Source organism: Dipodomys ordii, unplaced genomic scaffold (assembly GCF_000151885.1).
Source record: "Dipodomys ordii isolate 6190 unplaced genomic scaffold, Dord_2.0 Scaffold6, whole genome shotgun sequence".
Classification (NCBI taxonomy): Eukaryota; Metazoa; Chordata; class Mammalia; order Rodentia; family Heteromyidae; genus Dipodomys; species Dipodomys ordii.
The window spans coordinates 11,622,928-11,636,256 of NW_012267222.1; the positions used below are offsets into that span (position 1 = coordinate 11,622,928).

The 13,329-nt window shown below is 49.4% G+C and overlaps 1 protein-coding gene across 1 annotated transcript in view; it reads left to right on the top strand.

The window, feature by feature from the left end:
* The first annotated feature begins 10,894 nt into the window (after positions 1-10,894).
* Positions 10,895-13,329, top strand: part of Fam46b (family with sequence similarity 46, member B) — a 13,117-nt gene continuing 10,682 nt past the window's right edge. Inside the window, exon 1 of the mRNA XM_013033545.1 lies at positions 10,895-11,164. Coding sequence (XP_012888999.1) covers positions 10,895-11,164 — 270 coding nt within the window. The remainder of the gene's footprint in view (positions 11,165-13,329) is intronic.

Sequence of the window (13,329 nt, forward strand, 5' to 3'; positions counted from 1 at the left end):
AGAGGAGAGGAGAGAAAACATGGCCTGTCTGAAACTTGTTACAATGTCTCAAACTAGCAAATTCTCACAGTTCTGAGAAAGATGGGCAGGACTTGACTACTATGGAAGTGGGTCAGGATGTGGGATCAGTTTCTGTCTATATTTGTGTGTTTGTGTGTGTGTGTATGTACACATATGTGCACAGCTACTAAAGCTTATACTCAGAGCTCTGACTCTGTCCCTGAGCTCTTTTGTTCCAGGCTAGCTAGCACTCTACCGCCAGAGCCACAGCTCCATTTCCAGCTAATTGGAGATAAGACTCTCACTGACTTTCCTGCTAGGGCTGGCCTTGAACAGTGATCCTCAGGTCTCAGCATCCTAAGTAGCTAGGATTACAGGTGTGAGTCAAAGACACCAGTGTCTGTCTGTATTCTGAAGGTAAAGCCAACAGAACTTGCTGGCATACTGGAATGTGGGGTATAAGAGAAAAAAAAGTATGCTAGGGGAGCAGCATAATGGTAGAGAGTTTGTCTAACATGTGCGAAGGAGAGTTGAAAAGAAGTTTGAGAATTCTACTTTGGCTGGCTAGATGTGCAAAGTCTATGAAGACTATAAATGCATGAGTAGAGATGTGGAATAAAATTAGATAAAAAGAATCTGGGGTTGAGGCAAGTGCTCTGGACTAGAAGGTGTCCAGTTTAGAACTGGCCAGGCCTTGGATGGTATTTAAAGCTCCAGACTGGATTTGAACACCCAGGGGGTTCATGTAGACAGAAAGGGAGATGGGTGGGGAGCAACTCCTGCATTTTGCTGTTCAGGGATGGAGAAAAGAAAAAGGGAGCCTCGGTGACAGAGAACACGGGGACAATGACACATATTGAAGACCAAGCAAAGAAAGTAGCTTTAAGAGGGAATGGTTGGGCTGGGATGTAGCTCAGTGGCAAAGCGCTTGCCTAGCAAGTGCAATGTCCTGGGTTCGATCCCCAGTACCAAAAAAGAAAAGACAAAAAAATACAGTTAAAAAAAAAAAGAGGGAATGGTTAAGATCAGCAACCTGCCTGTAATCTCTGGAGGCTAAGGCAGGAGGGTCTCAGGAGGCCAGTTGGGACTACAGAGTGAGCTACATCAGCGGTAGAGATCAGGATGATCACAGTTCGAGGCCAGCCTGGGCAAAAAGTTAGCAAGACTCTATCTCAATCAATAAACCAGACATGGTGGTTGGTGCCTATGATCCTGGCTATGCAGGAGGCAGAAAGTGTAAGGAGAAGGGTCATGGTCCAAGCTGGCCTGAGGGAGAAAAACAATGGTACAATGCCCTATATGAAAAAAACATAAAGTGAGAAAGGGCTGCTAGGTATAGCTCATGTAACTCTAAGTTGAAATCATAGTAAGAATAGAGACAAAAAGGGGGAGGAGGGAGGTGCCAGTGGCTCACATCTGCAATCCTAGCTACCTAGGAGGCTGAGATCTGAGGATCGCAGTTAGAAGCCAGCCCTGACAGGAAAGTTCATGAGTCTATTATCGCCAATTAACCACCAAAAAGCCAGAAGTGAAAAAGTGGCTGAAGGAGTAGATTGATAGTCTTGAGCTTTATAAAAAATTCAGTGACGAAGCCCAGGCTCTGAGTTCAAGCCTTAGAACTATCAAAAACTAAAAAATTAAGATGCTACATTAATGTCATGAATACACCAAATGGCTAGAGGAGGGAATTTCTAATGGCCTGACCACAAAGAAATGATGATTGTTGGGGCTGGGAAGGTGGCTCAGTGGTAGAGCGCTTGCCTTGCATGCCTGAGACCCTGAGTTTGATTCCTCAGCACCACATAAGCAAAAAGCCGAAAGTGCCACTGTGGCTCAAGTGGTAGTGTGCTAGCCTTGAGCTGAAGAGCTGAGGGACAGTGTGCAGGCCCAGAATTCAGGCCCCACGACCGGACCCCCCAAAAAAAATGATTGTTTGATGTAGTGGCTATGTACCCTGATTTGTCCATTGCATACAGCATCTTATTCCATAAATGTGTACAATTAACACACACCCATAATCCCAGCACTTGGGAGGTGGGGACAAGTTCAAAGCTAGTTGAAGCTGGGTGCTGGTGGTTCACACCCATAATCCTAGCTACTCAAGAGGCTGAGATCTGAGGATTGAGATGTGAAGCCAACTGGAGCAGAAAAGTCTGTGAGACTTATCTCTAATGAATAGCTCAAATAATAGAGCATGGGTTTTGAGTAAAAAAGCCAAGCAAGAGTGAAAGGCCCAGAGTTCAAGGCCAAGGCTACTAGTAAGACCCTGTCTCAAAAAGAAAAAAAGAATTGTCAATTAGAATGGAAGAAAATTTGGTAAGTCACATATCTGATGAAGGACTTGTATCTAGACAATATAAAGCTTATCATTCATTACTGTTAATAAATAGTAAATTTTTATAATGAGAAAAGGATTTCAACAGGTATTTCTCCAAAGATACAGATGACCAATAAGCATGTGAGAAGAGGTCAACATTGCTAGCCATCAGAAAAACGTGATTCAAAACCACAATGAGGTCTAATTTCACACCCACTAGCATGGCTATAATCAAAAAGGACAGGTAATAACAAGTGTTGGTGAGGACCTGGAGAAATTAGAGCCCTCATACACTGCCAGTGAGAATGGAAAATGGTACAAAAAGCAATCTGGTAGCTCCCCAAATAACAAAAAAAAAAAAATCATTATCTGGTGTAGCAATTCTATCCAGTATATACCCCAAGAAAAAAGAAACCATACACCTCTGAGCACCGGTGGCTTACACCAGTAATTCTAGATACTTCAGGGACTGAAATGTGAGAATCCTGACTCCAAGCCAGCCCAGACAGACAAATCTAAGAGAATCATATCTCCAACTAACCAGCAAAATGCCAAAAATGAACCAGGCACTGGTGGTTCATACCTGTATAATCCTAGCTACTCACGAGGCTGAGATCTAAGGATCTCAGTTCAAAGTCAGTCCAGGCAGGAAAGTCTGTGAGACTCCTAGCCCCAATAAATTACCCAAAAGGCCAGAAATGGAGCTGTGCCTCAAGTGGTAGAGCATTAGCATTAGAACAAGAGCTTTGAGTTCAAGCCCTAGGTCTGGCATGTGCACACACACGCATGCCCGCACATGCGCACACACACATACACACACAAGTTTAATCTCCCACACCAGAAAATATTAAGTTTTAAAAATAAAAAGAAGCTGGGCACTGGTGGCTCACACCTGTAATCCTAGCTACTCAGGAGGCTGAGATCTGAGGATCATGGTTCAAAGCCAGCTTGAGCAGGAAAGTCTGTGAGACTCTTATCTCCAATAAACCACCAGAAAACCAGAAGTAGCGCTATAGCTCAAGTGGTAGAGCACTTGCTTTGAGCTGAAGAGCACAGGGACAGTACCCAAGCCCAGAGTTCAAGCCCCATGACTGACAAAAATAAAATAAAAAGAATCAATGCTTAAACTTAGAAAATATGGCCTTGACAAAAGCTGTGGGGGTTTCCGCCACTCCACCAAACCAGATTAGAGTGTTCCAAGTGAGAACAGGGAGTGTGGTATGGCGGTTCACGCCTGTAATCGCCTGTAATCCTCACACTCAGGAGGCAAAAGCAGAACTGCAAGTTCTAGGACAGCTGGACTACACAGCAGGATTCTGGAGAGAGGGAGGGAGGGCGATGGAGAGAGGAAGAGAGGGAAAGTGGGAAAGAGAGAGAGAGAGAGAGCAGAACTGCCAGGGCCAGTGGCTCACACCTGTAATCCTAGCTACTCAAGAGGCTGAGATCTGAGGATTGAGGCTCAAAGCCAGCCTGAGCAAGAAAGTCTATGAGACTTTTATCTCCAATAAAACTACCAAAAAATGGGAAGTGGTGCTGTGGCTCAAGTGGTAGAGCACTAGCCTTCAGCTGAAGAGCTGAGGGACAGTGCCCAGGCTCACAACTAATAAGAAAGTAAGAGAGAAAGAGAGAAAAGGAGAAAGGGAAAGGAAGGAAGGAAGGAAAAGAAGGAAGGAAAGAAGGAAGGAAAAGAAAGAAAGAAAAGAAAGAAAGAAAGAGTGGGCCTGGGCTGCCACAGAGAAGAGAAGCAGGTGCATGCCCAGAAACAGGAGAGGAGCTGAACCCGAGGCACAGGGCGAGGAGAAGAGAATGGGTGGAGCAGGTGTAGAGAGTGGAAGGATCTGCTCTTCAGCTCATTCCGTGAAGAAGGAAACAAGTCACCAGCCAGGAGGAACTGCAGGGGACTGAGGAGACAGAAGGCTTGGGCTTGTCCCTTAGGACGGTCACAGGGTAGGATGGCCAGTGCTGGGGCCCCCCACCCCTCCCCGAGGGTGGTGGGCCTGATGGTAAGGTGAGATCAGCCAGCGGGGCGATGTGTGGGTCTCTAGCTTCAGTCAGCCGCGTGGGATTAGTTAGGGTGTGGTTTGGCCAGATGGATGCAATTTAATAAGTGGGGAGCAAGGGGGTTGAGGGTGTAGACAAGAAGTAATTACAGCCATGGCCCTTTGACTCTAAGCTGGTTTCAGGGGGAAGTCAGGACATGGGGGAAGCAAGAAACAGTGAGAAAAGCGGTGGGAGATCCAGTGGGGGTGAAGGTATTGGTGGATCAAGGACCCATCAGAGTTGAGGTTCTTCAAATGAGCAGAAAGAGGGGAGGTGATGTAGACATTACAATGATGCAGAGTAGGGGTACAATTATCAGTAATGACATGGCCTATTACCCTGGGCATGAGCACATGAGGTAGGAAAGAGGCCAAGAACCATAGCAGGAGGGGATGGGTGAGCCCCACAGGGAGAGTCACCTGGGTGGACTCCATAGTCGTCCTCAGGCAGGGTCTTGGCTGGGGTGTGGGCCTGGGACTCAGCAGACCTGAGTATAATACAGATCTCTCTTCTACACTATGGGTAGCTCCAACACATTGCTTTGCTTCTCTGGCCTCAGTTTCCTCTCCTGGAAAGCAAAAGACTCCTCCTGGATCAATCAACTACATTCTACAAATTAAACAAAACTGTGGAAAGCATCGAACCCTCCCAGACTCTGAGTATACTCAGTGATCTTGGGCCAAGGAAGAAGCTGAATGCCAGTTCCCACAATGTTCTTCTCTGAGGCTGAGAAGGGCCAAGACTCTCCAGGACCTCATCCCCCTTCCCATTACCTCAAATCACAGAGAGTGTTAATGGAAGAGCCTGACAACCCCCCCCCCCATCTCACTCCCATTTTACAGTATAGGAAACACACCCAGACAGCGAAAGTGATTGACCTACACCACTGAGACACAGGTATCATAGTGAGAAAGTTCCCTTTAAAAATTCAGTTGGTGGGGCTGGGAAGGTGGCTCAGTGGTAGAGCGCTTGCCTTGCATGCCTGAGCTGAGGGATCAGGCCCAGAGTTCCCATAACACTCTCTCTCTCTCTCTCCTCACACACACACACACACACAATACTGCCCTTGCATATACTTAGCTAAAAGGATCTGTCTTGTAGAGTCCCTGTGTCCACAACTCCAGAAAACCTGGTTCTAGTTAAGGTGAGCCACTTATTAGCTGTGTGACCTTGGACAAGTCCTTGTCTGGGCTCAGAGAATTGAACCAGACTATCTTCTCTCCTGCAATAGCCAGAGAGCCTATCAAAGGCAGCTCTGTTGCAGTTTTGCAAGCCTTCCTGTAATCTCAGCAGCAGACCAGAGCAGAGGGGCTCTAGGGAGGCTCTTGGCACAGGGGAAAGCAGGGTACAGTCACTGCCCGCCCCCCACCCTACCCTGTGGCTGATTCAGAAGGCTCCCAGCTGCCTTGCAGTGTTTGGGTGTGTCAGTATCTGGGGACTGCCTGTCAAACTGGCTGTAGTCACACCTGGGAAAGAGACAATAGCCGCTGGCTCGCTGACACAGCTGGCCCCATGGCCCTGACGCAGGAGATTTAACGAGGGTACTGCTTCCTACTCACCACGCCAGCTGCCGTGCCCTGGGGTAGGCACCGGCTCAGGAGGAGGCCTTGGCACTGAGGAAAGCCCCGTCAGCTCTATTGGGATGAAGGGAGGGGGCTGTCTGCTCTGCAGGTCTAGCAGGGTCCTTGAACCAAGGGCTTTGGTCTACTTCTCTCATTGGCTACATGAACAGTTGCCGGCTGAACACTAGCAAGTCCCCCTAGCTGGACTGCAGCCCCTCGCCCTTTTGGGCCAGGAATTTCCCCAGCCCCCACTTTCTTTCCTCTTGTTCTTGCTTGGGGCCTTAGTGATTTCAGGGTCACTCTCAACTTTGAAATTTTGAAAGGGAGGGAGGATTAGAACACTAATTTCCAGTCTGTTCCTTTTGAACCCCGGAACTGAACGTCATAGAGGCTAGGCTGGGCTGGGGTGCAGCTTCGTAGGACAGAACATTCTTAGCATATAAGAAGGCCTGGGTTCTTCCCCAGTATTGCAAACAACAAAGGGGACAGGCTACCTCTTTCTTTTCTGTTTTTGAAAGACACTTAAGATGACACTTCTGTGTCATCTTTAAGCAGGTGACTTCACTTGGTAAGCCAAGTGAACATGGCAATGTAGAACAAAAAGATGAATCCAGAGCCTTGTGGGTGCTGCACACACCTTGTACCACTGAGCTACACACAGCCCCAACGATTCTGGTGAGGTCCAGTGCTTGGCATTCACACCTTACCTAACCACCCATGCACCTCTCCTCCATTCAAATGTTCCTGATGGCTAGTTGCTTCCCCTCCACCCCGTTGCCATGGCAACCCCTCCCGGAAGTCTTCCTGGAGGGAGTGGCCCGCCTCAGATTGCCCCACTGCGCTTGCCTCCTCAGCACTTAGGTGCATTCTTTGCCGTAATTCCCTGGGAGGCAGAACAACCCACCCCAGAGCTGAGCGCTGACTTGGCAGCCAGGCGGGGTTGCAGCGTCACCAAGGGCAGGAATGCTGCCTGGTCACTTTCAGGACCGTGTGTGAAGCACTTGAGGTTTCTGAGAATGTCCATGTCTGACACCCCAGCTTCACTCTTCAACCCACTTGGTATTATGGTCTAGGGAGAGACCTAGAGCTGACGGAAAGCATTCACATTTACCTGTGCTGGTCTTGTGCCACCTGCCCTTGGGGAGCCCAGCTGGGATTCTTCATCTCTTCCCACTTGGATAACTGAGTTCTTTTTTTTTTTTTTTTGGTCAATTGTGGGGCCTGAACTCTGGGCCTGGGCGCTGTCCCTCAGCTCTTCAGCTCAAGGCTAGCGCTCTACCACTTGAGCCACAGCACCACTTCCAGCCTTTTTTTTTTTTTTTCTGCTTATGTGGTACTGAGGAATTGAACCCAGGGCCTCATGCATGCAAGGCAAGCGCTCTACCACTGAGCCACCTTCCCAGCCCATGCCCCAGGAAATTTATGAGACTTTTACTTCCAACTGACCACCAAAACAGCAGGAAGTAGAGTTGTGGCTCAAGTGGTAAAGCAAAAAAGCTAAGGTATGGTACCCAAGCCCTGAGTTCAAGCCCCAGTACCAGCTTGCAGGCACGCACACACACACACACACACACACACAGCTCTCTCTGCCTCTCTCTTACATAGTCTTCCTAGCTCTCTCATTCTTTTTTTCTCATTCTTACACACACACACACACACACACACACACACACACACGTACACACACATAAGTTATCTCCCATGACCCTGTTTTATCTTCTTCTTAGATACCAATCTGAAATGTCTTATTTACTTCACTATTGTCTTTCTACCTTACAACATTCTAGAAGATCAAGAACCTTGCCAAGATTGGCGCCAGTGGCTCACACCTGTAATCCTAGCTACTCAGGAGGCTGAGATCTGACGATCAAGGTTCAAAGCCAGCCTGGGCAGGAAAGTCCATGAGATTCTTATCTCCAATAAACCACTAGAAAACCAGAAATAGCATTGTGGCTCAAGGCCCTGGGTTCGATTCCTCAGCACCACATAAGCAGAAAAAGCCAGAAGTGGCTGAGTGGCTCAAGTGGTAGAGTGCTTGCCTTGAGCTGACGAGCTGAGGAACAGCGCCCAGGCCCAGAGTTCAAGCCCCACGACTGACAAACAAACAAACAAAAAAAGAACCTTGGAGTCAGAAGACTTGAATTTGAGCCCATATTTCCAATTAATGGTTGTATCTCTGACATTGGACATATGACTTGACCTCTCAATATTGAGAGTGATGCTCCAGCATCCTCAAGTGGAATCAGAAGTCATGTATGTAACTCGATCTGTTTCACAGTGGGTATTCAGTATGTGTTAACTTCCTTTTTTTATTCCCCCTTCTCTTGGGGCCAGGAGAGCAGGGTAACAGAGTGTCATGTTTGGACCTTAGGCTCACTCATCCATAGTCTCAGGGTGCCTTGAGAGTCTAGACACCAGAACAAGCAACGGCACTGAGAATGGAAGGGAGTTGTGCAAGGTCACATAGCCAAGCAGCCAGTCTCCTCTCAGAGGGCCAAAGGAAGCCCTAAGGCTTCCAGGATAAAGGCAGCTTATGGCCTGAGCTGGCCTCCAGAAAGAGGAAATATCTGCTCTGGTTAAGGTTCTAAGCACAGGTGTGTCAGAGGCAGACTTTGGAATGTAGTTTGCCGTTTCTTTCTTTTTCTTTATTTTTTATTTTTGCCAGTCTTGGGGCTTGAACTCTGGGCCTGGGCACTGTCCCTCAGCTCTTCAATTCAAGGCAAGAGCTCTACCACTTGAGCCACAGTGCCATTTCCAGTTTTCTGGTGGTTAATTGGAGATAAGAGTCTCATGGACATTCCTACCCAGATTGCCTTTGAACCAGGATCCTCAAATCTCAGCCTCCAGAGTAACCAACCAGAGCTACCAACGCCCAGCCTGCTATTTCTTTTTGATTGTTTGTTTTTTAATCTGTCAATCCCCGGGTTTGAGCTCAGGGCCTGAGTATTATCCTTGAGCTTTGTTTTACTCTACCACTTGAGCCATAGCGCCATTTCTGGCTTTTTCTGTTTATGTGGTGCTGAGGAATTGAACCCAGGGTTTCATGCATGCTAGGCAAGCACTCTACCACTAAACCACATTCCCAACCCCTAGTTTGCTGTTTCTAGATCTAGATTTCTCCTTCACTGGTCATATTACTCCAGCTTGCCTTACCTAAGAATGGGAGAAGATTGCACAAATTATAATTAATTTAACATATAATTAGAAGAAGGATCTTTGAGAAAAATATTGCAGTGATAGATCAAATAGACTTAATTTCTGGACTTTTGTCACAGTGTATATATGTAAAATCAGACATGGGTGGGGAGAAACCACGAACTGGTGGCTCACACGTGTCATCCTAGCTATCTGGGAGGCTGAGATCTGAGGACCAAGGCTTAAACTAGCCTGAGCCAGACAAAATGAGATGCTCTTATCTCCAATTTCTACCAGAAAACTGAATGTGGAAGCGTGGTTCAAGCAAAAAAAAAAAAAAAGTGCTATAGCCTGGAGCAAAGAAGCAAAGCAAAAAGCCCCGAGCACTGGCAGTTCAAGCCTGTAATCCTAGCTACTCAGGTGAGATCTGAGGATCGGTTCAAAGCTAGAGGAGGCAGGAAAGTCCATGTGACTCTTATATCCAATTAACCACTAGAAAGCCGGAAATGGCACTGTGGCTCTAGCGATAGAGCACTCTCCTTAAACTTGAAGAGCTTGAGGGACAGCACCCAGACCCAGAATTCAAGCCCCAAGACAAAAAAAGCCAAGCAAAAAGCAGAAGGCCCTAGGGGCTGGGAAGGTGGCTCAGTAGTAGATCGCTTGCCTTGTATGCTTGAGGCCCTGGGTTCGATTCCTCAGCACCACAGAAGGAAAAAGAAAAAAGCCGGAAGTGGCACTGTGGCTCAAGTGGTAGAGCGCTCGCCTTGAGCTGAAGAGTTGAGGGACAGCGCCCAGGCCCAGAGTCCAGGCCCCATGACCGGACCAAAAACAAAAACAGAAGGCCCTGAGTTCAAGCCTCAGTAGGAGAGAAAAACTTATTATCCCTCCTTCAGCCCCACACAGTCCCTGTACCCAGGCACAGACACAATGGAATGAGAAGACTCCACAGAGAGATCCACCTCTGATTCTGGACCAGAACTAACACTATACTAGAACTGTGTGGCGTCAGAGGATCAACATTCCCTCTCTGAGCATAGTTCACCTCACCTAGACTAGCTCAGGAACGTCAGTCAGGCTCTTGGTTTGCAGCCGCCAAAAAAGAGAAAATACACAAGACGTCCACACATTCTGCGCTACCTTTTCTTAGATCTGGAAAATTGCCAGAAAGCAGTGTGGAGAGTTGAGCAAGTGGAGCAATCTCTTTGGGCGCCTGAAGAAAGTGGATGACCAGAATCAGGATAGGTGATTTTTTTTTTTAATTGCTCCCAGTACAAGAAAAAAGAAAAAAAAAACGAGATTTCTCAGTGGTGCAACTCGGCTACAAACTCCACCGACCACTTCCTTCCCTCCTGCCTGGGGCTGGGGGAGAGCGACACAGTCCCTTTAAGTCCAGGGGGGCCCAGGCCAATCACGCTTACGCTTAGTAGTTCTTTAAAGACCAAAGGAGGGAATTCTGCCGGAGGAGGGCGGGGTAGAGGTGTGCTTTTCAGCCAATTAGAAATCCCCTCAGAAAACAGTCACTCACGTGCAGAGCCCTGCTGACCAATGACAGGATCGTGGGGAGTGGGGCGGGTCCTAATGTGTGTGACAGCTGCGCCGACCAATGGGCATGTCGCCCGCGGCCTATAAGAGTCCGCTGAGTCCGGAGTGCCAGGCTTTCTGGGTCGGTAAGTCGTCGCCGTCGGAGGTGTGAGCCTCGGGCTTGCCTCGCCGTCGCTGCCCGCCCCATTCCTGCATCCCCCGCCCTCCGCCTTGGCCCGGGGCCCAGCCGCTCTCCCTGCTCTCCTCCCTTAAACCACCCCCGGGTTTCTGCCGTCGAGGCCCCGGGGCCAGGCGAACGATGCCGTCGGAGAGCGGAGCTGAGTGCCCGGACCAGGCGGCCGCGCAGGTGGGGGCGGCTGCAGCCTCGGCGGTGGCCGCGGTGGCCACGGCTGCCGCGGCAGGCGGCGGCCCCGACCCGGGGACCTCCTTGGCCTCGCTGGGACGGCACCTGAGCGGGCTGAGCTGGCCGCAGGTGAAGCGGCTGGACGCGCTGCTGAGCGAGCCCATTCCCATTCACGGGCGCGGCAACTTCCCCACGCTGAGCGTGCAGCCCCGGCAGATCGTGCAGGTGAGCCCGCGGCGGGTGGGGGTCCGCGCCGAGGCCCGGAAGGCGCCGCCACAGGGGCTGTAACGATTGCACCACGTCGGAATGCTACTCCAGATCCCTTCCTCCTGCGCCTGGTACACCTTCCCCGCGTGGCTCCGAGTGCTCTGCCCCTGAAGAGCGCTGGTACCCTGGAGCCACCCGGCGAGGCCGGGATGGGAGGAGGATGGGGAGTGGGGAAGGTCTCGCTAACCTGCAAGCAAGGACGAAAGGTACCGGGGAGCCTCTGGTTGTGTGCGTGCGTGTGTGTGCGTGATGATCGTGTTTGCGCGAGCACGCTTCGATCCAAAATAGCTTTTCCTTCTCCACCCAACATCCCTTAACTTCTCTCCGGACTCCTGGGACGGTCTTTCCTTGTGAACCTATAGCCCTTGGCTAGTCCCCTGACTAAGTAGAAAAAGCCCAGAAATCCCAGCAGAGACTCCCTCTATCTCACTGGAGTTCTGGCAGATTAAATTATAGACGGGTTAAACCTGAGACCCGACTCCAGAAAGCAACCTTGGGAATGAAGGCCACCAAGGGTCTCAAACCCCAAGCCCCATCTCTCTTCTGAGGAACAGGAGAGAATTTTGGAAGCCCCTCCCTTCTTCAGATTCCAAGTTCTTCCATGACCACCAGGTGCTTTTTCTATAGCCCAGATGCTGTTATTTATGTTCCGAAATACCAAAGGATGGTAATTATTGTGTGTATATTAAAGCTGAGGTCTCAGGAGAGGCAGGGAGAGACCTAGGATTACCCAATGGAAATCTTCAGCCTTCCAGGAACCAGGTGGTTACAGGGTAAGAGTTTCCCCACTCCTTCCCTGGCTTCAGAGTCTCGGCTTTAAGGAAGTTTAAGGAAGTCTCCCCATAGAAGAAACCAGAAAATCTAGTGACTAGGTCCTGTATGTTCCTGAGAGAGACATTGCATACACATTGAGTGAGGCAGGCCAGTCCCTTACCTCCTGCCATGCCATCTTAGCTTCCAAGGAAGGAGGAGGAGGAAGAGGCTGTGGTGGGAGGAGGTGGGGGGATTGCCTGGCCCTCCTCCCTCCCTGGGAACTAGGAAAGAGCTGGGGGGGGGGGGACATTCTCCAAGGCTGACTCACTCGGTAGGGCTAGCCTAGGCATTCCTTCTTGCTTGCTGTCATCTGTGTGATTTGTAACCGAGCTGAGGCTTTTCTTGCTTTGTTCTTGTTTGTTTTCGCTTTGTTCTGTTTTGTGTTTTCTGTGTTGTATTGTTTTTTTGAGATGGAGTCTTTGTGGGCTGGTTTTGAGCTCATTAGTTCAAGTGATCAGTCTTCTAAGTAGTTGTGTGGGTGTGGTCACCATGCTGACTTTTTCTGCCCCTTCCCCCCATGTTGCGACAACTCTAGGGTCTCCAGTACTGTGGCCCTAGGCACTAGGGGAGGGAAAAATGGTACCACGTGGCAGTTCCCTTCTGTGGGAACAAGTTTGATCCAAAACCACCTTTATTGGTGGCTGTTCCGTGCCCAGCTCTCCGCAGGACAGTAGGAACACAGATGGGACTACCAGTCAGCTCATTACCTTCAGGTGCTCCCAGCCAGGTGGGAGAATCTAAGTCAGAAGGAGTTGACTTCACTGTGTGGTAGTAGTATAATGTTCCCTCACACAAGGGTCAGAGACAGGGCGCCATTGAGGGAGGAAGGCAGAGATTTCAGAGCGGGACTGAGCACTTCTTAGACACCTGGATTCATGGCCTCAATTGTTGTTGTCCCCATCTGTTTTATGGGAATGGATCAGACCGCTCATCAATACCCTTTGCGCTTCCAGAATTCAAAAGAAACAGGTGCTTCTTCACCTGGCTTGTACAGCCACTTCCAGAAGGAAGAAAGTCTGTCTCCTTGGCAGTAATTCACAGCTATCAGCTTCAAAAGTGGTTAGAATACCTGGGGAATGGGGGAGGGAGGCTTTTACCAGTGCTAATTTGATTCAAAAATTGGAACCTTTATAAGGCTTTGCCTACAATAGCAATCCAAGCACCTAGAAATACTGTCCTTCACCAGGTGCTGGTGGCTTACGCCTATCCTAGCTACTCAGGAGGCTGAGATCTGAGGATCACGGTTCAAAGCCAGCCCCGGCAGAAACGTCCGTGAGACTCTTATCTCCAATCAACCACTAGAAAACTGG